Genomic DNA, 27868 nt, shown 5'->3' on the forward strand with positions numbered 1-27868 from the left:
TAATAAAGAGTTGTTTAAAATGGACAGTTTCCCCAAGAAATTTGGCACATGTCTAGAAATGATCTGTCCATTGACAACAGGGAAGTTCAATGGTATTTCTGCTGGAGACAGAAGACCAGTTTACTGAAGAAAATATCTCAAGCTACTAAAGCAACACACATTTTCTTCCTTGCTTGCTCAACCATTGCTGGAAGTGACATATTAGCAAAATCACACCAGGGCTGGGAATGCCTTTGAGTACTGGTTTGGCAAGAAACTCTAGGGAGCATAGAATCTATTCATAGAATCCTGTTTTTAAGAGATTCTATTTGCATTTGGAAGACTTGACCGCGGGAGCACTTACTAAGCAGCATGTGCTGAAAAAATTCCTAACACTGAGGAGACCTAGGGTTGGCTTTGATTTAATATTTGTGACCAAGTCCATAGAAAATATTAGTAACTCCACTCTTCCCCCACTTGAACCTTCTTTGGGACCTTCTTCAAGTTGACTTCTCCTGTGTCTATGCCCCCTGCAGGCCTTGGCATTCCCACTGAAACCAACTAGGATTTTCCAGTTGGCATAGCAGGCACTCCTGTTGAGGCTCCCATCTCTCTGTGGAATGGCAAGATGGAAAGAGCCATGGACAAGGTCATCCTTAAGCACCTCCTCCATTGTGGAACTTGAATGATTCCTTGGTTTGGGGGCTTACTGAGGGTTAGAGCACCAGTGGCACAAGTACCATATAAAGGCAACTGAGTGAGCACAGGTCAGAGATCATAATCACACCTACTGTGTGGTGGCAAAGAAACAGACTTGTCAGCTGCAACTGCTCCAAGAGTTATCCAGTGGCGCTTTCCCAGGTGGTTAGGGGGCTGGTACCATCCTCTCCTCTGGGAGAGAGCCCTGAGAACTTGGAGGCCTGCTGTGGCAAGTTTCCAGGGCACTTTGAGGCAAAAATCGCCTGCATTGGAGTTGAACATCACATCACAGTTGTTACAACTCTGGCATAGGCATCCTGAGCGTATTGTGTCTGGTTATTTCAGATTATTTTCAGTCGTTGCAGCCTTATTATGTGGCGTAAAGTTGTTGGGCCTACCACCTGCAACTTTGACCCTTTCCCATCATGACTTGTGGTAGCTAGCCAGAGGAGATTGACTAGGTTGGTCCAGGGAGTGCCAACTGCTTCCTCGAAGCAGGGGGTGAGGCGAGCTGCCTTGAAACCAGAGGACTCCATGGCAGAAGCCCTGGTACAACCAGAGTCTCCCCTGATCTGTCAGAGCAAAATATTGCTGTTGTGAGCTGGACCCCTTTATTTTCAAATGCTGTGGCTTGGGCCTGAATTATTTGACTGTGTGAGAGAGGGACAATCGCATGATGCCAAGTGTTGCCTTCTAATTCGAAATTAGCAACAACTATTTTCATGGGAACAAGAAGCTACAGGGCCAACCGCTCAGAGGAGGACATTATTCAGGATCCTTATCTTTTGGAACTGGAGTTGGTTGTGATTGTGGCTCCTTGTTGAACAGAGAATTTGCTTCTTCCTGATCTTATTTGTACTCCCTCTCCTTCAGCTTTCCGTGTGATGTGCTTCGTTCTGCTCGAGTCATTTTGAAAGTGGGACTTGTGGGCCAGAATGGAAACACAGAATGGAAATACAGTTATGGTCAGCATTGTGTGAAGCCTTTTTTTTTTAAGTGCTGGACAGTAACCACAGGATATTGGTTTCTGTAATTACTTTTGGTTTTTGTTCCTCATTCCCCCTGGATTTCTAAAGGGAGAGGGAGCAGTCTGCAGAAATTGTATAGACTCTGGGTCTGGAGACTGATTTAAGTTTTTAAGGCCATTTTTGTGCTTGCGGGCAATTGCTGTTTGGACTAATTATATAAGAGTTCACAAAAGGAGGGGGAGGGGGAAACTTGCAATTATTCTTCACAAACATTGTTTGCCTTTTTCTTTTCAAATACATGCATGCTGCTTTATTTTAAAAGACTGTGAGTGTTTTTCACCAAGGGATGCCAAGAACACTTTTAGGGTACAATCCTACCATCAAGTTTGTGCAATGTATACAGAAAGTACAGGAAAGCAGCCTAAAGACAGGAATGTCACTTTTGAACGCTGTTAATGTGGTATAGAAAGCAGAAGAGAGCCATTTTTAAATTGAATGTGCCTCCTAGACAATGCAGGGCTTTCATTCAATTTACAGACACGGAAAATGCAAAAAGCAGAAGCATCACTTGCGAAAAATAAAAATACCATTTGTCATTCATGTGAAAGCATTCTTCAAGTCAGACAGCAATTATGTCTTGGCTGGAGTACCATCGCCATCTTTAATTGTAAAAGAATGTGAGGACTTGCTATTTATAGTTTGGTAAAATTATTTAAAAACAATAACCAAACAGGATTGTAATAATTACTTTCTGTTTCAATTTACATTGTTTTGTTAAATGAAACGTCTTAAAAAGAGAAAAGAAAGACTGCTAGGGTTTCAGGGCAAGGGCGTATTTGGTGAGCCTAGGCCAAAGGATCTTTGGCTACTCCTGTAGGTTAATGGGATTAATGCTGTGGCCTTCCAGTGGTTCCAGGAGCAGGGTAAAATCTATCTAGCAGAGATATCAAAGGCTGGTCTTACGGAGCTTCAGAATTAACAGGGACACAATGGAGTTAGACCAGCACCAGAGCCCACTCCATCGAATGTAGCATCCTGAGGGGGCTGGCTGAAGCGAAACTGTGACATTGCTCTGACTTCTTCTCCTCTGAGTGCTTAGCTGAAACCTGTCCTCCAGTTTCTTAGAAGTTTTCTTCCCCTGTGAAAGAGGCTTCCATTTCTCTCTTTCTCATGCTCAAGACACTACAGAAATTCTCTAGTGTGGATTATTGTTGTGCATTCGTTAAAGGTGGTATGCACTTTTATTTCTTCCCTGTAAACATTTCCCCAGCACTTTGCAGCCCCCCTGTCTGCCCATATGCTTCCTGACCTGAAAAGTCCCAGGAGAGGAATTACCTCAGGATGTCAACCCCTAGGCATTAATTGAAGTGTGGGCACCCAGGAAAGCTGCAGAGTGAAGCTTACCCCTTGGCTGCTTTGAAAGTATAGTAGACACAGCAAAACCCTTGTGACAGCACTATATTGTCTTGATGTCTAGCTCAGTAACAATAAGAGGATGGAGAAAAGGAGGAAGGAGAAAGAGTTGACCACATCTATCCTAACCACAGAATTACATCCTCAAATTATGCTGGTTTCAAAACCAGTTGGAAATAACATTTTTTTTTTTACCTCCAAATTTCTGTTCTCTAAGTTCTGTGCTTTAATAATACAGTATTCTGCTTCTTTAGTAGAGAAAAGAGCAATGGTATTCAGAATAGAGCAATACAGTTTCTAAAAAACAGGGAACTTGTGATCTGTGAGGAAAAGATATAGGAAAGGGATGTGGTAAATATAGCGATCACATTAAGGAGTGGGTGGGAAACCTTGTGAGTTCAAAACAACAACAATTCTATGTGTAATTTTAAGGATTTTATTTATTTAATTTCTATACTGCCCTGTTTAAAATATAAAAATACAAAAATACACAATCTAGTAACAAACATAAAGAATACATCCACCCACAGTTTAAAAGGCCAAAGCTTGTTTAATTGGCCAAAGGCCTGGGAGAAGATGAATGACGGTTCATAGCCAGTAGCTGATTGTCCAAATCTGATATTCAGTACAGGGTATTTGCAACCCAAGCTGTCATGGATCGTTAGGGAAGCTATTGGTTAAAAATGCTTGAGGAAATTCTAATCTGGCACCTTACTCTAATTGGTTGCCTGTGTCCCTGGTTGGGTTCTGCTCAATTAACAATGGCTACAATTGACTGGTGTCTAACCTGAAACAGCTGCTCACCACCAGCAGTCGACCACCCAATGCAGCAAAACATCAAGACCTGCCGCTCTGGCACCAGCTGTTTCCCTTCATTTACTCTGTATCGCAGGGGGCATCAGCCATGCTCTCAAAGGTACATTCACCTGTGCATCACTATCTGTTCTGTGCAATATGCTGGTACTTGTCAGGGGTGCCCTTTAGGATCTACACAAACACAAAAAAGGGAGTTGTCTTTAGTCACAGCCAACAGTAAAACACACACACAATGCAAAGGTGAGGGTAAAAACTTCAAGGCTATTTCAGAGCCAAATAAATAGAAAAGATTTATTGATCAACACAATAGAGAACTATAATTCAACAGGCAACACCCCCATTTGATGAATCTGTAGTGAATTATTGTTCATAGTGGCTCATGACACAATTAGCCACGTGCCTTCCTCTTAGCATGTTTCTCCCTTGTGTCCTGAATTCAAGTGTCTTCAAAGCCCGTGACACCTTTGGTAAAGGCTGTTCTCCAATTGGAGCGCTCGCAGGCAAGTGTTTCCCAATTGTTGGTGTTTATACTACATTTTTTTAAAAAAAATTGCCTTGAGACAGTCTTTAAACCTCTTTTGTTGACCACCAGCATTACGCTTTCCAGTGTTAAAACCATGTTTATGGAAGACAATCTTACTCGGCTATGAGTGATCGCCAAAGAAGAAGGAGGTGCTTCAATCATTTACACCAAGGAAAGGACCTCTGTAGAGGGGGAAAGGCTTCAAAGTGCATGTAGATGGTCAGATATTATTATCAAATCTATGCGTAGGAAGTTGTGACTGAGTGTGGCTTCACAGGCCAAATGTACTATGGGTTGTATTCAACGTAGGGCCAAGGGGGGCGTTCTGTTAAGAGTATCATGCTCTTCTGACTGAACTATCTTAAACCTACATAAAACACATGCATCTCTTCCATACATAGCCATGCTAATAGCATCAACCTACAGAGGGGTGGCCTGCTAGCCTGTTGCGGCAAAAATAAGAAATCTTGTGGCACTTTAAAGACTAACAAATTAATGATGGCACAAGCTTTTGTGGACCATAGTATTCAAGACTAGTACCACTGAGCACACATCTGCTTAAATAAAAATAAAATTCCCCCAACCCCAGTCTGAAAGCTGTCACTCCTAATCCCAGATGGGTTGAAAGGCCTTGCAGTTACTGAGCACCAGTCAGCACTTCTTCTCCTCATCTTCCTAATTCCCCTCAAGCCTAGCTTTCTCTCACACCACACCTACAGCTTCTGTGCAGTCACACTGTCTGTTTATTCAGCCATCGTCATCATTTGTTTGTGAAAGGCTTGCAGGTTTCTTTAATATGCGATATCCACAGTTTAATGAGCATTCATTTTGATTTGTTTCTGATGAGGTTTTATGACATCTCATGGAGCAAACTGAATCCCACCCTTTTCAGTGCGTTTCTCCATCACGTTCCTTACTGCAAAAGTCTAGTTTTAATTTTATTTTTGGAAGCGGGTTTGTTGTGCAAGAGCACAAAATCCTCTTTAAATGGCGCAACTTGAATTGGCAGGTATGTGACTGAATACCACTCGCAGTGACAGTTTGTAATTTTAATATACGAAACAAAATGATCTGTTTTTAACAGGACCACAGTACACACTGTGTGACCAAGAAGAGTCAATTGAAACAATTTATTTAATTTGCATTATTTGTTCCAGTTACAGAGTTTTCCCCCCACCTGGTCCTGGGCCCAGCCTTTGGAAATTTCTAGCAAAATGTTGAAGATTAATTGATTCAAGCAGCAGACCGTTTACAAGGTTCTCTTGAGGATGCAAGATAATTATAGAATGATATGGCACAGATGAAAAAAACTAAATGGTTTGGCCAAGTTGTTGCTGGTTACAAGGTAATCACTGTCTTCGAAAGATGCAGATTTTTGACAGCCAGCACAAGTTTCAACCCTGAAAGGGGCTATTAGGGAAAATGGCTTGGCAATGTGCTAATTAATAAATGAACTGCGGAAGTGCAATATAAACCTGTCAGTTGATGCAGGATGCTAGATGTCAACCCAACAAAAGACAGACTGGCCTGAAACTTGCTTTAAAAAGAGGTGGAACAAACAGGAACTTCACTAAAGAGGTGCTTAACAAACAAAGCTCCCTTTTAAAAGTAGTGAACATTCCAAATCAAAATTAAAAAATTAAAAAAATCCACCCTCAACCCCAGCCACCCCTCCCAACAAAATAGCTGCATGCACCCAAGACATGAAGCAAAGAAAGAAGTTTGGTGTGTAAATATATTAGCAGTACCCAAGGGAAAGTGCAGGTGGTAAGGCAGAATAATTAAAATTTAGAAACTACCTCCTGAGGCAAATCAAATGAATATGGTTATTGGAGTCTCGCAGTTCTTCCTTTGTTTGATTTTTTTATTTCCACATTTAACAAAGAGAAGTAAAATGGCTATTTTAAAAATAAAGAAACAAAGAAATAAAGAAATAAAGAAATAAAGAAATAAAGAAATAAAGAAAAGAGATCATATGAGTAGTAGTAGTAGTAGTAGTAGTAGTAGTAGTAGTAGTAATACCATTACCTCATGTTAAGGATGCAATCAATGCATCAATCTTAAAGTAAACATAAATTATAATTAGCCCTCCAGATGTCCAAATAGGTATCAATACAAAATTGATGTCTATATGAAATATGTTCGAGTGCAGTCAGAGCAGTGAGGTCCTCAGGCCATTTTGTGATAGACCGTGGATATTTATGCTTCAAGTATAATCTATTCATGGCCATAAGGGTTTTTAAAATATCCATTTTTGTTGTCCTGCCATTAATTCCCACACTACAGGAATAAAATTTAAAAGGTATACTGCAGGGACAAAACTGTGAACCTTCAGACAACCTCCCCTCCCCACCCCAAAACCCACTGGACAAGGCCACATCATGTGCCTCAATGAGGCCTTTTCAAAATTTCACCTCCATCATCTATTTGTATTGAACAGTGCCTGCCTACACAGATGTTGTGGAGTCCAGTATACCTGAAATATTATGTTTTGACAGACTGATCTCAGCTTCAAATCTAAAGAATCATTCCATATAGATTCTAAAGCAATTTTACATTGTTTACACTGTAATAGACATTGTGTGTTCAGACCCAGAGACCTCCCCCCTAAATAAATTCACACTTGACTCAAATTTTGGTTGGGTTTTTGGCAGAATTTAGGCCGCAACTTTATTGATCACAGAAAGTTGCATAGGCTCTGGTTTGATTAGCTCCCTGCACTTGCAGATAGCGCTGACCCAGCGTTCCAGCATAGGTCAGCCAAGGGTGAGCACCTGGATGGGCGAAAAGTCGGGAACAGACTATGTACGCCACCCAGATGTCCCCCTGGACTCAGGCACAGGCACAACCCCCTCACAGGGGTTGACCAAACCATTTGAGTCCCTGGATTCCTTTAACGGAATACCCTTCACATAGGGATGGCGAGAGCGTTCTCCCATCCCTATCACCTGAACCAGAGCCTATCCGCAACCTTACAAGTTGTGACGATTTGCTACGTGGCAGGCGAAACCCAAAAGGCAACAGCCAATCAGCCAAGTGGGGAAAATTCCTGCCATGCCCCTGTCCCAACAACAGACAACACACAATGGCATATCAAGGTCAAGTGCAAAGCCCTAAAAGTAGGGAGAGGTGGGCGGGCGTTCCAAATGCACACACCAAAAAAGGAAGCTCTGGGTCACATGCATGGGTATATATATAGGTCCCTCGAGCTGTTTGGACTGCGCCCCATTGGCCAGATTGAACCAAACATCGAGGGACCTACCAATCAGGTCTTGTGGCTGACCAATCTTACTCACCCACAAAACGGGATCGGTCTCCAGGTCTCACCACAACACCTCTTTTAGGGAAGACACAATTTCTAATTCCCTAATCCACACTTCTCTAAGTGCCTGAACTTTTATATCACAAAAGTTCCATTAAGCATTTATAAACAGCAGTTTATCCATAAAGATCCAATAATCCATTCCAACAATTGAGGAGACTTTGAAATACTCATAACAGATGACCCATACATAGACACTAACAAATGTTGTAATTGAAGATATTGCCATTCCTTACTCACGGATAACTGATGTTTAAACTGTAAAATAGGAAATGACAAAAATGAAGTTGTGGAGTGGATGAGGGCTAATAAGCTGATCGGCCAGTTCTGGATGGGTTGCCCTCACTCTGTAATAATACATTCAGAGTTTGGAGATGTTTCTGGAAGGTATGGGGAAGTCCGGGAAGTAAGGTGTATGAAAATAACACTAAGAAATTATACGTGTTTATTTGTTTGTATGTATTGTATGTTATAGAGCCAGTGTGGTGTAGTGGTTAAGAGCGGTAGTCACATAATCTGGGTAACTGGGTTCGCGTCTCCGCTCCTCCACATGCAGCTGCTGGGTGACCTTGGGCCAGTCACACTTCTATGAAGTCTCTCAGCCTCACTCACCTCACAGAGTGTTTGTTGTGGGGGAGGAAGGGAAAGGAGAATGTTAGCCGCTTTGAGACTCCTGAAGGGGAGTGAAAGGCGGGATATCAAATCCAAACTCTTCTTCTTCTTCTTCTTGTCTATAGTTTGTTTCTATTATGTGTTTGGAAAATTAATAAAATTTTTTTTTTTTAAAAAAAGAGATGTTTCTGGAACCATCTTTGCAGCTGGAGTCTTGGGTAGCTTCAATATCAGCTAAGGCTGATATGCCAGCCATGGCCGTTCTTGGACAGGGATAGTATACCACTGGTGACTGTGATCAAACAATATACAAATTATTAAAATAAAAATGAACACAAAGTCTCTCTAACAGCAGAGTACTTAGCTGCTGAATAGAAAATGCATTTTCTGATAATTTTGGTTCCATCTTCTAAGTATAACTTGAGTGTTAGGGACTGTCCTGTTCAATTCATGCCATAAACTGGAAAATGTACAGAGGAGAGTCATATAAAAATGGTACCAGGATACGCTGATAATGGGGTTACAACTGAGCTTATATACCAAAGTAACATTTTCAAAGTGGTTGGATGGTGTGATTGTGCTATCACTGCCCACAGTTTATACATATTCCTGTTGTTGTTCTGTTGCAGGATCTGCTCAAACAGGTTTTGTAAGTTTTTAGCATGCATTTGGTGTAGGAGTAAATTCAATTTCTCCTCTCAGATGGGAGACAAATTCTGTGTGCAGGCATGGCCTTTGGAGTGATTGAGTTCTTTACTTGATTTAAAACTGTTACAAATGACAGACTTTGAGACTTTTCCATCATCCCTTGAAAAAGCTTTGTCTCCCCACCCCGTCTGAGATTTTTAGTTCAATATTTAGCTTGAAGAATACCTAGATAATCAAAAGCTTCCTCACTGCTTGTGATGCATTTAGTCCAGTCCATACATTGCAGTTGAATGAATCCTGAGACAAGCAGTTCTGCTCAGGCTGCAGCTGGGAACGGGCTGGGAATGCCATTTTGGAATGCTTTCCCCAAGGCGGAATGATCTTCATCGGTTGATAATTTTGCCAATATTCCTTAAGTGACCTTCTATTTCTAGGCAGATAAGAAAAAGTGTTTGATCTTAAACTAAGCCAATCCTACCCAAGATAATTGGCATCAGAAAGGAACCTTCATTACTCCTGAATCCTTTATCATACCCATAGCTGTCAATGTTTTCCTTTTTTTAAGGGAAATTCCCTTATTCCGAATAGGATTCCTTGCAAGAAAAGGGAAAAGTTGACAGCTATGATCATACCTATGTTGTACAGTTTCTTTAAATCTTACCCCAATTGGCAGTTTTACTTCCTGTTTCATGTTTGACTCAGTTCAGTAGAATGAACTTCACATTGGCTATTGGGCTTCTGTGAGTTAATTTAAATCTAGGTAGCCAATGTGATATATTCCAGATGTTCTGGGACTACAACTCCCATCATCCCTGGGAGTTGTAATCCAACAGCACCCAGAAGGCACCACATTGGCTAGGCCTGCTTTAAGGCTGCACACATAACAATGTCCTCTACTTGTGCAGGTAGAAATTAAAAGCTTCAAAGAGGAATAAGTTAAAGTTTAGGAAGGAATAGTGGATGAAGAGGAGCACCAACGATCAAGTTCTACAATAGGCACAGAGAACCAAAGGTCATTTTCACATGGAGACTGGAGCAATATTGTTTTCTCCTGCTCCGGAGTGTAGGACAGGACCCGAACCAATGGCTTCAAGTTACAAGAAAGGAGATTCCGACTAAATATCAGGAAGAACTTTCTGACAGTAAGAGCTGTTTGACTCCCCCAGGAAGTTGTGGACTTTCCTTCCTTGGAGGTTTTTAAGCAGAGGTAGGATGGCCATCTGTCTTGGATGCTTTAGTTGAGATTCCTTCAATGCAGGGGGTTGGACTAGATGACCCTCAGGGTCTCTTCCAACTCTACAATTCTATGATTCATCAGTAATGCTTAAATGCTTTAAAAAAAATCCACATGTATAAATGGGTTGATAAAACTAACTACAACTGAACCTTTGATTTGAAAACAATCCTAGTTGATTTTTATATTCAGATGAATAGCATAGACTAAAAGGTGTGTGTGAAAACAGACAAAAGCAACAGGCTTGCATAATATACTTTTAAAAATGCACTTCTATGCATGCTGGCTCAGAAATAAATTCCACTGTGCTCAATGGGGCTTACTCATAGGCAATGCTGTTGGTGGGTAAAAAATTGAGGTGCTGGTACTCGTAGAATAAGAAAAGGGCCGTGGATGTCATCACAAACTAGCTGCCATCAGCAGCAACAAAAGAGGAGTTGCTACTCCATGCAAGTGGGTGCAGTCACAAAAAAGTCTTGCTCATCAGTGTACACAGGGATGGATCTGAAGGAAAATCACGCTTCCAAGGATGATACTGGGCAAATACAAAGTGTATTTCTGCCTTGAACACACCAGAGGGAGCGTTAGTCATGCTGTGTAAAAAAAGTATCTCTGATATCTTAAGCTACTCATGCAAGTGCAGCTGAAACGAATCTTGCTTTCTTGCAAGAGTCCCAGTACTGTGCAATAATACTGTACAACTACTGTATGTGATTGCATTTTTTAAATTTATTTTGCAGTTTTGGTTAGTATGAGTGACCTGAAGCATTTCTGAGATGTGAGGATTTCTGGACTGCTTTTCCTCGGAAGTGAATGCTCTTTGGCCTTTTCCCTTGATCTGCTGAGAAACCCAAGGAGTCGGCTGCTTTTTCTGGTGCTGGGCTTTGGGTTTCCTGTCCAGGGATTTTATACAAAATCAGAGTGTGGTTTGAGAGTTAAGAAATAAAACTGGCATCACACCAATACCACCACACGATTCTTCTTCTTGTTTCCCTGACTTCTCTTCCGAATTATCCAAATCCAAATAACTTCACAAGATGGAACTCTAAGAAAATAAGTGTTTAGTTTGGTTTCTCTAAAGCCCAGATTTTCTCAAATAGAAACTGACATTTGAATTTTGCATAGCACTCCCTTAAAAATGTTTTGGAGGACACAGATCAAACTGCTTCCAAAGAATGGGAATACAGTCGTACCTTGGATCCTGAACGCCTTGGTACTTGGACGTTTTGGCTCCCGAACGCCACAAACCCGGAAGTGAGTATTCTGGTTTGCGAATGTTCTTTGGAACTCAAACGTCCGCTAGGGCTTCTGCAACTTCCAATTGGCTTGGGTTTCTGAACGTTTTGGAAGTCGAATGGACTTCTGGAATGGATTCCAGGATACGACTGTATAGTTTAATGGGATAAGATTCAGAAGTTATTACTAATGTGAAGTGCCTCAGACTTTTCAGTGTGCAGGACAATTTACATGGCTTGGACTATCTCTGAGTAGGTAGTACTCTTGCACAGATGCCTTTTGCCGCTGTGGGTTAAACCACAGAGCCTAGGACTTGCCGATCAGAAGGTCGGCAGTTTGAATCTCCACGACGGGGTGAGCTCCCGTTGCTCAGTCTCTGCTCCTGCCAACCTAGCAGTTCGAAAGCACGTCAAAGGGCAAGTAGATAAATAGGTACTGCTCCGGCGGGAAGGTAAACGGCGTTTCCTTTTTTTTTTAAAAAAAGATATTTATTAAAGTTTCCAATTTTTTACAAACAAAAAAACACACCAAACAAACATAAAAATATTAAAAACACTTAAATTTCACAACTTATTTTCTTGGGACTTATTTCCCTGACCTCCTCATACCTCCCCTTCTTGTATACCCAGTTTGAGTTGTTTATACAGCAAATCCTTATCTCAACATCTTAAATTATTGTAGCTTTAAATTCTTGCTTACAAAAAGAAAGTCGTTTTATCATAGTTACAGCTTGAAACCACTTAATTTCAATCCAGCATCATTCAACATTCCTTAATTTTACAATATTTTTGTAAATAGTCCTTAAATTTTTTCCAGGTAAACGGCGTTTCCAAGCACTGCTCTGGTTCGCCAGAAGAAGCTTAGTCATGCTGGCCACATGACCCAGAAGCTGTATGCCAGCTCCCTCAGCCAATAAAGCGAGATGAGCGCTGCAACCCCAGAGTCGGCCACGATTGGACCTAATGGTCAGGGGTCCCTTTACCTTTAAATGTACAAAAGAGCAAATCTTTCTTACACTTCTTCTTCTTCTTCTTCTTCTTCTTCTTCTTCTTCTTCTTCTTCTTCTTCTTCTTCTTCTTCATCTTCCCTAGTAGAGGGAATGCTGTAGAGCAGGAGTGGATAATTTGTGGCCCTTTGGATGTTGCCCGACTACATCATCCCTGACCGTTGGCCATGCTGGATGGAGATGCTGGGAATTGGAATCCAGCAAACATTTGGAAGGCCAAAGGTTCATCAGCCCTGCCACAGAGTGTTCATTCATCTACCCTGTTGTGTTAATATTCATAGCAGCCCAGTAAGGCAGGTCACTGTTATCTCTTCATTGCAGTTGGTGAATGAGTTTGAAAAGAGTAAGGGCTCATCTACACTTCTGTTTGTCCTGTCTGGAAAGCATGGGTCTGAGTGGCTTTCTGTTTGACTCACCCTTTAGCTTTAAATTGGAGCAAAGGGCAATCCAGAGAAACCCTAACTTGCTGTTTGCTCTGATTGAGTGCTAAATAACAGTTTTCTTTGGGTGGAAAGCAGCATCGCCAGAGGAAGTATGGATAAGCCCTTACTTAAGCATGGGTACCTATGGCTATGATGGAATTTGAACTGTGGATTCCTTGGTCTACCATTCACTGCTATGCTTTAAATCTATACACAGAACCTGGGAATAAGCCCCATTGAACAAAGTGAGGCTGGTAGAGGAACCCTGGACATGTCTACTCAAATGTAAGCCTGAAGGAGTTCAGTGGGACTTACCTGCATAGGATTCTAGACTGAGTAAACTTGTTTAGGATTGCACAGGTAGGCTCCTTACGTTTGAATTAACATGAATAGGATAGGGCTGCACGCTACAATGCTATACATTATATAATAATAATTTAACAGAAACAATGGTGTGTGTGAGAGAGAGAGAGAGCAGAAATAATGCACATCATATTTTTAAAAACGGCATTATTTTGTTACTTTGTAATGCTGAATGCCAGCATTTTAAGATCCCTGGAAAAACATATAGCTGCCTCCAACACCAGAGTTTTTGTTGGAATTGGAACGAAATAAAAGAATTGGGCTTTTCATGGCTTTTTTTACTGAATTCATGCACTTGCACGAACTCATTTAACGTTGACTGATTTTTTGGGTACAGGATGTTGTGGCAAGTGTCAGGCCCATGAGATCCAGATGAAATATAAAACCAGCCAAGCAAAGCCATAGTGGTAATTTTAGAAGAGAGGCTGCACTGAAGCTTTACAGGGATATCCCCTTTTAGTGGACAGCAAACCATTTTGATGGATTACTTTACCTTGAAATTCTCCCCAGCATGTGATGGTCCAAACAAGGAACCGTGTGCCACTGTGTTGATTTCTCTCCCCTTTATATTCACCTTCATGTATAGTTTCACATATGGAATTTATTTGAGAAACCTGGCCCACGATTCAGATGCTGATTTACTCATAGACAACTTGTGGTTTGCTGAGAATTTGTTTGAAATCATTTGATCAGTAACCTCTAGGTCCATTTATTGGCTCATTGCATTTTGCTGATTTCTGCCTCTTTTATTTTTACCCCGAGTCTCATTACAAGGGAGTATTTATTTTCTTTAACTGGATGACCAAGCGCCTTGAGAAGGCTGATTTTTCAGCTCCTTTGCATTTGTTGTAGATTTTTCAGCTCCAAAGAAGACATTTACAGTGCAAGCCTATGGATGTCTACAGAAGCAAGCACTATTGAGTTCAGCAGGACTTAGGGTTGCCAGACCTCTAGGGCTGACCCAAAGTCTCCAGCTTTACCTTCCCACCCCCATGGCAGGGGGAGGGCTTGAATCTCCAGGTGAGGGAGAATGCCTCTGCAGTTTTTTTAACATTAAGAAAACTATGTGTGCAGCTTGCAAGCTTCAGCCTGGCACGAGCTGGCTGCAAATTATTGCAGAGTCTCTTGGAGAACAATCACCAGGGGCCACTCCATGACATCACCAGGGATTGCCCCTAGGTCTCAAGTTTGGGTCCTGAAATCTCCAAGGTTTTGTGGAAATGCAAAGAAAAAGAAGGTACCTTTTTGTCATATGTGGTGGATGTGTAAAGTAGTAAAAAACTTTTGGGAAATGATATATAATGAAATGAAAAAATATGTTCAAAATAACATTTGTTAAAAAAACAAAAGCGTTCTTACTAGGAATTACAGGTACCGAGATCCCAAAGGATCCCAAAGTATTGTTTATGTATGCAAAAATGTTCCATTCCTGGGTAAGGTGATTGAGAGAGTGGTTGCTGAACAGCTTGGCAGGTTTCTGGATGAAACATCAGCTCTGGATCCATTCCAGTCCGGCTTCCGCGCTGGTCATGGGACCGAGACGGCTCTTGTCGCCCTAACAGATGATCTCCGCAGGCAGCTGGATTGAGGTGGGTCGGGGCTGCTGATTCTTCTAGACCTGTCAGCAGCCTTTGACATGGTCGATCACGAACTCCTGGACCACCGCCTTGCCGACGTGGGGATCCAGGGTACAGTCCTTCAATGGCTGCGCTCGTTTCTCTCTGGTCGGGCACAGAGGGTGGCGCTTGGGGGGGAATTGTCATCGCGCCACCCCTTGGTGTGTGGAGTGCCCCAGGGTGCGATACTCTCCCCGATGCTTTTTAACATCTTTATGCGCCCCCTCGCCCAGCTTGTCCGGAGTTTTGGGCTGGGCTGCCATCAGTATGCTGATGACACCCAACTCTATCTGTTGATGGAGGCCATCCTGACTCGGCCCCAGACACACTGATCAGATGCTTGGAAGCTGTGGCTGGATGGTTATGTAGGAGCCGGTTGAAGTTAAATCCTTCGAAGACAGAGGTGCTCTGGCTGGGACAGGACGATATGGGATTGAGGGGGCAACTCCCATCTCTTGCGGGGGTGCAATTAGTGCCAGCACCGTCCGTTAAGAGTTTGGGTGTAATCTTCGATACCTCCCTCTCCATGGAGGCGCAGATTGCAGCTACAACAAAGGCGGTATTTTTTCATCTCCGCCAAGCTAAGCAGTTGGCTCCTTACCTCTCTCGCCCTGACCTAGCCACTGTGATCCACGCGACGGTCACCTCCAGACTGGATTATTGTAACTCGCTCTACGTGGGGCTGCCCCTGAGACTGACTCAGAAACTCCAGTGGGTGCAGAATGCCGCGGCGAGACTCCTTACGGGGTCTTCGCTGCGAGATCACATTCATCCGGTGCTATATGATCTGCACTCATAGGAATGGGACTGGTGACATTTGTTGGTTTATATCATTTCCTCTTCTTTTGTATTTGTCCCAAAGTCTTCCTCCCCTAGCTGTGAGTAGTTTCTTGCGCTGAGTAAGTTTCTTACCTCACTGAAACTCTTTCCATTTTGATAATATTGCAGCAGCCACTAATGAGCGATTTCACAATAAACAGGACAAGTTAATAACGAATTTACTGTTCATAAGAAATTTGCAGAATTGTGAGTCAAGAGGAGGAATCTGAGTTCAACTGAATCTGATGTCACTGAATCGCTGAAGCTTTTGCTTGGTGTTAATGGGTTGGAGCCAACAATCATGCAATTCTCTGTGTAAAAAGCTAGTGAGGGCTGGCCTGGGGAGCCTTGAGCCATAAGGGTGGGGAGAAGAAGGGAAGGAAAATAATAACAACTCTTCTCTCCCTGCCATAGTCCTGATCAAAAACTTCTCCAAAACTGTCCTTTGCATTTCAAGGGAAGCCTTGGAGAGTCATAGCTCAGTGGCGGAGCATCTTATTTGCATCCAGGTTCAATCCAGGTAGGTCTGGGAGATATTCTGTCTGAAATCATGGAGAACCACTATTACTATAGACCAGGCATGCCCAACCGGTCGATCGCAATCTACCAGTCGATCGTGGGGCATCCCTGCTCAACAACTTAGCTGAAGCCTCCCCAGAAAAAGCTCAAAAACTTTGGGGAGATCACTGACTGTTTCTTTTAATAGTGGGAGTAGATCACTGTGTCTTGGGAGTTGGACAATACTGAACAAGATGGACCAAGAGGTTGCCTCTGTTGCCTACAATCCTGTGCCCAGTAGCTTCAGAGAGGAGGTTTTCGTAGTCAGGGAGAGAAATAGTTTTCCACACCACTTACACGAGGCTTTCACAAAACATGTGTGCATTAATTGTGTCTATACAGTTAACATCACAATTGGTTTGGTACTCAGCAGGTAAGTGCCAAAGCAGCAAGCCAGGAGGCAGGCAGGCAGGTATAGGGGCAAGTGAGGGAAGCAGTTTGGAAGCTCAGTGGAGGTAGATGAAGGGAGGATTGAGCCCTCGTCCATCATTGTGGGCACAATGGGTTCCCATTTGGCTAGGAATCTGGCTTTGAATAAGCTACACAAATAAGCCACATTCAAAAATTCAAAGAAAACGCTTTGGTTTCCTTATTCTAAAGCCTGACTGGGGGAATTTGCTTCGCCTTGTTCTCAGGTATTTGTGCATAGAGTTGAAGGTTGAGAATGTGTGAGGAAAAATAGAAGACCTCCATGTACATTATCATATAAGATGATCCTGATGTGTATAACTTGCTGCTCAGCATGTATACAACTGCATGAAACTGCCCAGTACCTGTATACCTGATAAGGAGGATGGAGTAATTCCCCAATGAGGAAAAGTTGGCGGCATTTGAGACTTTAGAGAAAAGGTGAGCAAGAGGTGACCTGATAGACATGGCATGGAGAAAATGGAGAACGAGGAAAGTTTTTCTCCCTCTCATAACACTAGAACTCGAGGACATCCAATGAAGCTGAATACTGGAAGATTCAGGATGGGTGAAAGAAACTACTTATTCACTCAGTGCATAGTTAAACTATGGAACTCACTGCCACAGGATGTAGAAATTGCCACCTACCTGGATGGACTTAAAAGAGGATCAGACAAATTCATGGAGGAGGAGAGGGCAACTAGTGGCTTTTAGCTATGATGGCTATGCTCTGCCTCCATAGTCAGAGGCAGTATGGCATTCATGTCCAGCTCACAGGCTTCCCACAGGGATCTGGTTGGCCACTGTGAGAACAGGATGCTGGACTAGATGGCCCAATGGCCGAATCCAGCACACTCTTCTTACGTTCTTAGTGAAATATTATATACAGGTGTGAACATCACGCACGATCACAAAGTGCAAGTCTGTTTCACGCTTTCCCCTAAATGGATTCCCCCTGCCACCAAGAGGAAAAGTGTCATATTTAATGTGGCCGGTGCAAAAAACAGCAACATAAAAAATCATGTTATTTTCAATCTGCAATAACCATGCCTCCGATTAACCTCGCTGACTAAAAAATATGCTGCCAATGTGCAAAGCTTTAATGCAGCAAATATTCAAGTAACTCCTTTCCTCACACTTTCTGTGAGGAGTTAGCCACATTTGCTCAAGTTTCTTCAAATTTCTGCCACCAGGTAGCGCTACAGTCACAGCTCTGCCCATTTCATTCAAGGTCCCTCGGTTTAGCGCCGACTGCTTTCTAATGATATTTCCTCTCCCCCTCCCCACCCCCCACCGCGCTTTGCTTCCTTCAGCTGCGGCGAAGAGCTTGCATTTTGCCCGGGCTGAACTTCTGAAGTGTGGAAACCATTGCAGAGTTCAGGGAGAGATTCTGATTCAGAAGTCGTTGAGCAGGAAGAGGGGGGTGAAACTGGGCTTCCCAAGTGGGGAATACACTGGGAATGGCTTTCCAAAGCCAAGAGGGGGCTTGATGAACTTGGAGAGAGAATGGTGCGCGCAGCTTTTGGCCTACGCTCACCTATGGAGCAGACAATAAGGCCAGTTCCCTGGAAAGCACAAAGTATGTCCACATGCGCGCTCAGGAGTGGCATGCTTGCCTCTTTTGCAGGCAAAAGCGGGTGGGAGAAGAGAGGCTTACAAAAGCTGCTTAGAACTTTAAAAACTCGCAAGCCTTATATTCAAGAAAAACGGGGCGGGAAGGAAGCCGCCGTATACCAGATCGTTACTCTGTTTAGTTCAGCACTGTCTGCACTGGTTGGCAGAGGCTCTCTAGCGTTTCAGATATGATCATTCTTATTTATTGAATTTGTATACCGCCTTTCACCCGAAGATCACAGGGCGGCTCACAACAGATAACCACCGCACTTCGGTTTTTTTTGTCCCAGGAGATGGATAGGATCGAACCTTTCCTACGCTTTACAACTGAGCGAGATCTCTTCCTCAGGGAACACCGGGACAAGGAAGGAATTCCACCCGCGACTTCGCCTTGTCCCACGCCAATAGCTTAGGGTCTTTTTTGAAACAACCGACTCATGAACAGGCGCCATGGTCACTATATGGACTTGGTACTTCATTTCTTAATGTGGGGTTGTTTTTTTTAAGCATTTTTATAATGAAGGTCATAACCGCACTGGCACAATTCAATCAGAAACCCTCGCGTAAATGAATGGGACATTGCGCTCTTTCCACTCGTTGAGTGAAACAGACGCGCGCGGAAGCCTTTCCATGCGCCTCGATCCCGGATTCCCGGCTCAACCTTCAATGCGCTGAAGGATCTGCGTGTGCAGCGGAGGGAGGCGGGCGGTGGTAAAGAGGAGGGTCTTTTTTAATTCCAGGTGACAAGTACGGAGTGTCATAAGTAGGGAGGGAGTGGGGGGAGGAGGGAGGAGCGCGGAGGAGGAGGGCGAGGGAGGGACTACGGAGCCTGAAAAAGAGTCTCTTTCCGAGCAGAGTCGCGAGAGGCAAAGCTCACCGAGCGCGCCAGCCAGTCAGAGCGTCGCTGCTGCTGCTGCTGCCTGACATTCAACCGAGAGAGAAAGGGAGCCGCGGACGCACAGAGAGCGAAAAGTGCAGGCTCCCTCGGGAAAGGAAAGGGAAGAAATAAAAGAGGAAGGAAGGCAAGAAAGACAGAAGAACGGGAAAGAAAAGATTCAGGCGAGGAGGAGCGATCTTCCCTATATCCTACGCATTTAGGATCTGCTATTCCTTTTTTTCCTATTAATTTATTCCACCACCACGATCGGCTGAGAGGTTTCGCTTTCCTCGCTAAGCAACTTGGATTTTTTTAATTTTTAAATTTTTGGTTAAGTGGAAAGAAAGAGAGGGGACATTTTCTGCTCCTCTTCTTCACGCCTAGCAGAGCCCGAATCGAACTGGGCTGAGCGATCCCGGGCCCCGAAGACGAGAGAGAGAACACCCCCCCCCAACCACTTCTGCTTGGAAGCAGCGACAGCGGCTGCAGGATCCGAGCCCACGCGTGCGTTCGAGAGAGACCCGGGGGAGAGAAAATGCATTGAAACTTCGCGCAAACTTTCCTCGCTTCCCCCTCTCTCTCTTTTTTTGGTGTGTGTGTGTGTCTGCCTGTGCAGTGCACGCTCGCTCGCGTGTGGTGTCTTGCCACCGAGGGTTGGAGAGTGAGAGAGTGGGCGGCTGGAAATCTGTTACAATTCAGAACCTTCTGACGAATCTGGTGGGATTCCTGCGGAGAGGCTCCGAATCCGAAGCGAGGAAGCCCCGAGAGCCTTTCTGCAAGCCGAAAAGAGAGCCGAGAGGTGTGCGGAGGGGAATCTGCGTCTCGGGCGCCTAGGGAGCCGGGCTTATGGACGGGTGAAACCAGAGACTGAAGTCTCCCCCCTCCCCCCCACAACCCACCCCTGCGCTTTCCTTGATCGGAGCGGCCCCAGGAAAAGGAAGAAGAGGAGTTCAAGAGAGCGAGCCAGCGCGGCTCCGACCAGCTACTCCGGCTCCTCTTTGCCTCGCGCCAGGAATCATGAACTTTCTGCTCGCTTGGATGCACTGGGGGTTGGCCGCGCTGCTCTATTTCCAGAACGCCAAGGTAAAGCAGGGGGCGGGCGGGCGGATCCGGGGCGGCGGGGAAGCCTTCCTCCTGCCCCCGCGTGGCCTTGCTCGCTGCACGCTCGCTTGGCGGCCAGGGCGCGTCGCGGGGGTTCAGGGGATCGTCAGCCGGGCCAGAAAGAAATCCGCGCGCGCGTGTCGGAAGCTGCCTTGGCGCAAATGGAGGGCAGATCCAGGTGCTTCGGTGCTCCTCGGCGCCAAGTCGTCTTCGGCTTGCCCTGGCGCGCTGGTGCGGACATGCGGTGTCTGCGCCGCTTGCGGCTGCCAACAAAAGGCCGGGAGCGAGGCAGGGTCGAGGCGTGGAGGTTTTTCCTGCTGGCGTTCGCGCGAACGGGGCGCGCGGGGCCTGTGGCAAGAAGGGAGGCGCGAGATCGGATCCCCCAGGAGGACAGGTCTGACCTCCTCTTCCTCGCACGTTGCCCAGACGGTTCCTGCTGGGCTGCCCTCCCTTCTGTCTGTCTGCGGAGTTGAGCAGGAGTTGGAAAACCAGGCGTGAAGACGACACAGGCTCTGCGTCGTCATCGATCGCCGAGCGGGGAGGCAGCGGAGCGCGCTGACTTCTTGCATCAGCACACACACACTCTCTCTCCTTCCTGACATTGCAAAATGGGGCGGGGGGGGTGGCTGTTTCGGCCTGTTTGCTTTAGGTAGAGGCAGGTTTGCTGACCGGAGTTCAAAATTCCTGGCCTGGAAAAGCAAATAGAGATCAAAGACCACAAAATGGATCCTTGTATTTCTTCCAGATTGATTTTCAAAATAAACGGCTCTGCTGAGCTACCATAAGTAGGAAGTTTGTTCTCCTGCCCTCATAGCTCCTTTTCCTCTATCAGTTTATTGGTACTTCTGATTGTAGAAGTCCACTCCATTACTCCTAATATATACCATAAAGGGCTTTTATCCTGCTCTTTTATCGGACTTTTGTTTGAACTCTCCTTGTTTAAAAAAGAGAGAGTCTCGAGTTGGGTATCGGAGTTTAGACAGATTTTCCAGCTGAGGTGGCTCATGTGTGTTGTTGCGTAGAGATTGGCAGGGGGTTGGACTCGATGGCCCTTGTGGTCTCTTCCAACTCTATGATTCTATGATTCTATGATTCTATGTCATAATTAGTACGTTAAGTTTTATTCTGCTGTTGGTCTTGAGAAATTCTAGGGGAGGTCAGTGTGGGCACAGACCACCCCTGCAACAACATGTGAGAATCAGTGTGTCATAGGAAAATGAATCTGCATTTGTTTAATTTAGCAGCAAATGTAAGACCTCAGTTAGGAGCCATTTCAGATGTCCTGTTGCCAGGGGGGTCACATGCTTTTCCTGCTAACCTGTTAGCCTGCCACTTGTCTTCAAGTGACATCAGCAGATTAGGCTGTGCCTGATGGGGAAACGTGGCTCCAATTTCTTTGGGGAGCCTTGCAGCAAGGCAGCGTGATACCATTTCCGTGCTCGCTTTGGAAAGCGCTCTTAAAATGGCATTGTTTAAATATGAGGTCCTGCAGGTGAAGTGAAAGAGGGAGGGTTACTCCGAGGTGAATGAAAAGTTGAGTGTAGATAGATTGAGATAGTTAGGGGAAACTTTTTCTTCCAGGGAGGTGTGGTGACGGATGCTCAGCTGTGAAGACTGCACAGTCTCTTGGGTAGATTGTATGGAACTATAGTAAAGGAGAGTAATAGGAGTGTTAGCCGAAGCTCACGTTCTTGGCAAGCTGTATCTCTGCTGGGAAAGGGAAATTGATAAATTTATATTTATCAACTTCCTGCAGTTCTGACTACACACACCTGCCTGCCGCTGGATGTGTTGAGGGAGAAGTGGTGTTTGGGAGGAGAATCGGAGTTCTGTGCAATTGCTTTGAAGTGAGCACAAAAGGGGAGGTGCCGGGCTGTGATAAGGTTCCTTTGGTCAAGGGAAAGATACATTTACTAATCACAGATGGAGGCTGTGAAGTGAGTCTAGGAAACCTGCAAGTCAGTGACCTGGCAGAGGTACCACAGGTGTTGGTTTCCATCCACAGGAGGTACATATAGACATATATTGGTGTAGTCAATGGCCATACCCCACCTCCTTGCCTACCCCAACAATTAGCCAGTTCTGAAACAGTCAGGATATGGTGGGAAGAGGGTTAGATGACTTGCTCCAAACTTGTCAAGTTATGACTTTGGGTACTTCGTGTTCCTGTTGATTTTCTTGCCCTAGTTCAGAGACCATTTGGATCTAGGCTCCGTCCAAGACCTTGGACAGTTCTATTCTGTCCTGGTTTTTTACTTAACTGGCATCTTGCAGTTCCCTTTCCACCATCACCTTACTTAGTGCGGTTTGATGTTAAGTTAGGTGTAGTGAACATGCCTTGGAGCTCCTTCCCAGGATGTGTTTCCAGTGGCATCAGGCAAAGATCAAACGCGGAGGGGGGAGGAGGAGGAGAGGGGGGAGGGGACAAGAGCGTGTGACTAGACTGCTAATGATCTTGCAGCCACTAGCCGCTTGCTGTTGATCAGGCCACACTGGGGACAGGGCTTTCCTCCCAACTCCTTGTGTTAAGCTCGAAAGGAACAGAGTGGGTCACCTCCCACCAGGATCAACAAGTATTCTCAGCAAAAGGCAGACCCCCCCCTTCCAGTGCTCCTCTGGTAATATTCCTGTCATTTCTGAACAGTTCAAGCCTCTCTTTCTCCTCTTAATGTGCCATTTCAGAGATCCCTCTCTTGCTGCTTGCCTGGATTACTGGCCTGTCTCCCCTTGTGTGCATAATGGGGGTTGGGGGTGGAAGGGGAGAGATTTTGCAGACCAAAGCTCCTCCTTAAGTAGAAACCTCTGAGAAGACTTTTTTAGCGCCTGAGATGGAAAGGGTTTTAACTCCTGTCCCAGGGGGCCTTCCAAAGTAGCTGGATTGTTTGTTCCAGTCCTAAACAGTTACAAAGCTCTTTTAATGAGGCTGCAGAGATTAGGGGGAGGGGGAGGAGGGAAAGGGGTAGTTGTGGTGTGAAGGAGTAAAGAGTGTGTGTGTGTGTAAAATTTATTGGATTAACCTTTTCCTTGGCTCAGACTGGAACCGGGCACCTTGTTGTAAAAGCAGGAGGTAGTGGTTTCAAGAAGAGAGTCTTTCTTGGTGACCTGCATTTTCCCTAGCGCCCAGTTTGCTCTATCTTTGCTCTAAGGCAGAATCTGTCTTATGGGAAACTCTGAAGTGAGATGGAAAGATAGCCATCGTATAGAAACAATGAGTAAAAGCCCAAGCCAGCAAAGGAGATGGGTGGAAGCAGCCTGACCTTCAGAAGGGCACTAGGCCCTTTTGTCCCTCGGAAGGATCCCACCCCCCTTTAGTGTCTTCCCTGCGATGGAGAAAAGTTCGGTGTAAATGGGGACAAATTGCCCTCCGCCTAAGCACTGCTGCTTTGGTTAGCTGAGGATTGCCCAGTCGCAACAGCAGAGAACATAATTCAGCACTGTAGGCAAGCAAAGCACCTTCATGTTTCTGATATAGACTCAAGGTGACACTGCTGTATAAATAGCTCCAAGAGGCTGTCTCGATCCCAAGGCAAACGGCATGAGCAATGCTGTGAAAATATTGTACGTGATGGCTAACAACTGTGTCGTTACAGGAGCAATGGAGATAGATGGCAATCCCTTTCAGGAGAATACCTCGATGTAATACAGCTGATCTCTGTTAATCAGCAGTATTCAGTCTCGTCTTAACACATACTTAAAAAAAACAACAACCCAGAGTAAATCTCCATTTAGTGTCTGGAATGATTTCTAGTGGCCCTTCAGCCAGCTCCGAAACTAGAGGTTTTAGCAGAGCAAAGTGTTGTAAGCAATAGCGTAGCCCAGGCATGGGGAGCCAGTATCTCTCCACATGTTGCTGGATTATGGCTCCCATCATCTTTGTCTATTGGCTTGCTGGTTGGGGCTGATGGGATTTGGAGTCCAACAAGACATTGCAGGCCACAGGTTCCACATCAATGGCTTAGTTGGCAGTCCCTTTCCTAAATGTATTTTTGTTTTGTTTTGAACATTGAATGTAGAGAGCGAGAGCAAGAGAGAGAGAGCGCTATTTCAAGTGAAATTAGCAGGACTTTGAAAAAACAACACAAAGTACCTTAAAGGCAACTTTAGCTAAAAAGTAATGAGCAGCTTGAAGCTGATTCAGAATCTCCCAAAGAAGAATAAGAGGAAATAAAGGATGACAAGCTGAGACATTTTGCTCTTTCACTAGAGCCCTGAATGTGTTTGGCCTGCATTGTGTTCTTGCCTACTCATGTGGGAACAGGTGCATGCGATCACGTTTGCTGCAGGTGTGGTATTCCATCATAAACTGGAGGAGTCCCAGGACAGCTTGCCACTTGATGCTTGCTCATAAGGGCTACGTGCGATACGCGGTGCCGGCAAGGTGGGTGGACACCTGCCTGACAGCTGTGGCAGCTTGCCATCTCACTTGCAGGCTGTGCATCTGAGGCCTCGGACGCAACTTTTCCTTGAGTATATTCCAGCTGCCTGCTGGCCTTGGTTGGTTACTGGGGTTCAGGTGTGGCTTCTTCCTCCCAAATCATGGTTATACCTGTTGTCATCACCTTCACACTGGGATAGAAACCGCTCCCTGTTTTTGAATAGAAATCTTCCTCTGTTCTTAACATTGTAGCCTGTTGACTACCAAGCTCTCTTTGCTAAGAAAGCCAGCCAGTTGTGAGTTTTCTTTCTGTTTAAGAACAGGTGGTTCTGTCCACTTGGCCAACACACAGTTTAGGCTGCTTAGATTTCATGGATGTAAATGTGAGTTCAGCAGCCGAGCTGTTCAAGAGCACATCTTCTGCTGCTTTCCTCTTGCTTCTCCTGCAGCCACCTTTGTGGGTTCTTATCCATTATCTGCAGATCAGGACTGTTGACACTAATGGAATGGCCTGATGGCCTTCTCTCCTCACTGAAACTGGATTATCGACCTTGGCTGAGTAACTCAGAGATCTGAAACTAAGCATCACTCAAATTCCTTGAAGTTTTGGGACAGAAACCGAGAGACTTGGAGGCATATTAGTAGCAAATGCAAACCAAAGGGGAAATTTTATGTGAATACTTCCCCCCTTCCTCAATTTTAAACCCCCATTACTCTATCTAAAATAAATGTGCAAACTGCTTGCATATAGATATGGCCACCTGCTGTCTACCTGTGCCATCCTTCTTCACTGTTCTGGCTAAATTTCCATTCATGCAGCTATAGAAATTAATTTGTTGACTAAACGTGCAACCTGCAAATTGTGTGTTGCTTGTATATATACGCCGCACGTTCACCCCAAAACACATAGACACCAGTGAAGAGAATGGCTTAGCTGGAAAACCAGGACTGTTGATAGTGACTTCCTAAGGGTTTTAGTATTTGAGCACTTGAGAAAGGAGCTGGTTTTGAAGAATGCCATTTAAACAGTTCTCTGATAACAAGAACTATAGAGCGTATCTTGGGCAGGTTAGATGTGAGATAGGTGCTTGTTTGCGATGGAGTGATTGAGAAAAAAAGATGGAAGTACTTTCAGGGATGGTGAGGACTAACACTTATCCGATTTTAATGGGACATCTAATTTCAAAGACTTGTGGGGAAACAACCCAACATTTTGTGATACTGCATTTAAGACTATTTATTTATTATATTTGTATTCCTCTTTTGTTCCAGGCAGCTCTAGGTAGCATGAATGTTCTACCTCCATTTCATATTCACAACAGACTTGTGAAGTAGGTTAGGCTGAGAGAAAGTGACTGGCCCCGGGTCACCCAGTGAGCTTTATGGTGATTATAGCTCTAGTCTCCCAGGTCCTGGTCCAAGGCTAAGCACCACACCACACCACACGCTGGCCCTGAGACTAGCTAGGAGGAGCCACCACTCTTGTGCAGATGTAGCACAGGTAGAGTCTCCAACCTGAGGGACACGTGTTCTCCGAATCTGCCTCGCATCACGCCATGCCCATCCTGTTACGAAACTAGGAAGGGGAAACTTTTTTGATTGTGGACCCTTTAACGGCTCTGCCAGCTCCCTTTTGCGCTCTGCTCCTGGAGTGCTTTGTAGCAGGCAGGCCCCTTTTCGAAATACCTTCTACTGACTTTCCATGGAACAGGGACGTGTACAAATCTCGTGGCATATTTGTCATGTCAGCGCTAGAAGGTCACCAATGTTGTTTTCTCCTCAGCCACCCCGCTCCCCAGTTCAGCTTTGCTCTCTTGTGTTTCGACCTTAATAATCTGAAATGCCTTGGAGAGCAGCTAGTTGCACTTCTGTTGCCTGTTAAAGTGACTGGGAGAAGAGCTTTCTGTGAGATCTCTCTTCCTGAGCTCCCCTCCTTTCACGGACGGGGCCTGTGGAACTTGGCTCTCTTGGGCCTTCTTTCCCCTCTGCCCTTTCCTTGCCCTGATGGGTGGCATTTGAAGCCCACTTTCCTTCTTGTCTGAGGGAAAGAGAAGGGTCTCCGTGGGTGTTTCAAACTGGAGAAATACACCCCACAAATGAAAAGAAAGAAATAATTCCACGCAGCCCTGCCATACCCCAGAAGTGTTTCAGCTGATAATTCGGACACGTTCCTTTGAGGATGTCTCATTTCCCAATGAAGAGAAGAATTGCGGACTTGCAACTGTTTGCCATCAACATTTTTGTAGTAATGCCACAAATTATGGCAGGCCTCATATGGCAGTTGCGGACTTGCAACTGTTTGCCATCAACATTTTTGTAGTAATGCCACAAATTATGGCAGGCCTCACCTGCACTTTATCATAACTGTAGTATCATGGCCCCCCTCAAAGAATCCTGGGAAATGTAGTTTGTCAAGGGCACTGAGGGTTGTTAGAAGACCCCTGTCCCCCTTACAGAGTTACCATTCCCAGAGTAGTTTAACAAGTTCCTAAAGATCACTGGGAACTGTAGCTCTGTGAGAGGAATAGGGCTTTCCTCACAATGCTCAGCACCCATAAAAAACTACACTTCCCAGGATTCTTTGCAGGGGGAGCCATGACCGTTTAAAATGGTGTCTTGATTTTGCCTTGCTGTAGAGTCCTGGGAAGCAACTTGGTTCTCTTGTTTAAAAGCATTTTTTTCTGGAGACAGGTTAACAGTATTTTTGTGTTTTGATGAATTTTCTCTTGTTTTCACAGTTCTCGCAGGCTGCTCCTGCCCAGGGAGATGGGGAAAAGCAACAGAGTGAGGGTAAGTGGCTTGTCTTCCTTCTGCTCCCCTAATTGGCATGGTGGGTGCAGATACATTATGGGAGAAGGATGGCAGGTTGTGGAGGTGGATTGGATCCATATGCTGGGCTGCTGGGGGGGGGAGCCTCATTAATTCTGCCACCTTCTGGAAAATGGGTATAAACTTTGGGGGATCAAGCACACATATTAAAAGGAAGGAATGGGAAATACAGTTTGAACAGTTAACGACCAGATTTAACCCTTCCTTAGCTTCAATATATCCCAGCTTGTCCCCCCCCCCATTAAAATTGCCCCAACTAAGAAAAATATAGTTTTGTTTTGGAGCACAGACAGTGTGAAACCCTGAGTTTTACCAAACCATATAAAACATATTTTCTGAAGCTTATTTTTCAGTTTCCAGGATGCTTGCCCTTTAATTTGAATTAATTAAAAATAAAATTAATGTCCCCCCATTCTCAGCAACCCTTTGA

The 27868-nt window shown here is 44.8% G+C and overlaps 1 protein-coding gene across 5 annotated transcripts in view; it reads left to right on the forward strand.

The window, feature by feature from the left end:
* The first annotated feature begins 19093 nt into the window (after positions 1-19093).
* Positions 19094-27868, forward strand: part of VEGFA (vascular endothelial growth factor A) — a 30645-nt gene continuing 21870 nt past the window's right edge. For all 5 annotated transcript variants that reach the window (XM_083495989.1, XM_083495990.1, XM_083495991.1 and 2 more), the window contains exons 1-2: positions 19094-20216; positions 27348-27399. In XM_083495989.1, coding sequence (XP_083352115.1) covers positions 20151-20216; positions 27348-27399 — 118 coding nt within the window. In that variant the 5' untranslated portion in view covers positions 19094-20150. The remainder of the gene's footprint in view (positions 20217-27347; positions 27400-27868) is intronic.

This window comes from Podarcis liolepis (assembly GCF_965112155.1).
Source record: "Podarcis liolepis genome assembly, chromosome: 3".
Classification (NCBI taxonomy): Eukaryota; Metazoa; Chordata; class Lepidosauria; order Squamata; family Lacertidae; genus Podarcis; species Podarcis liolepis.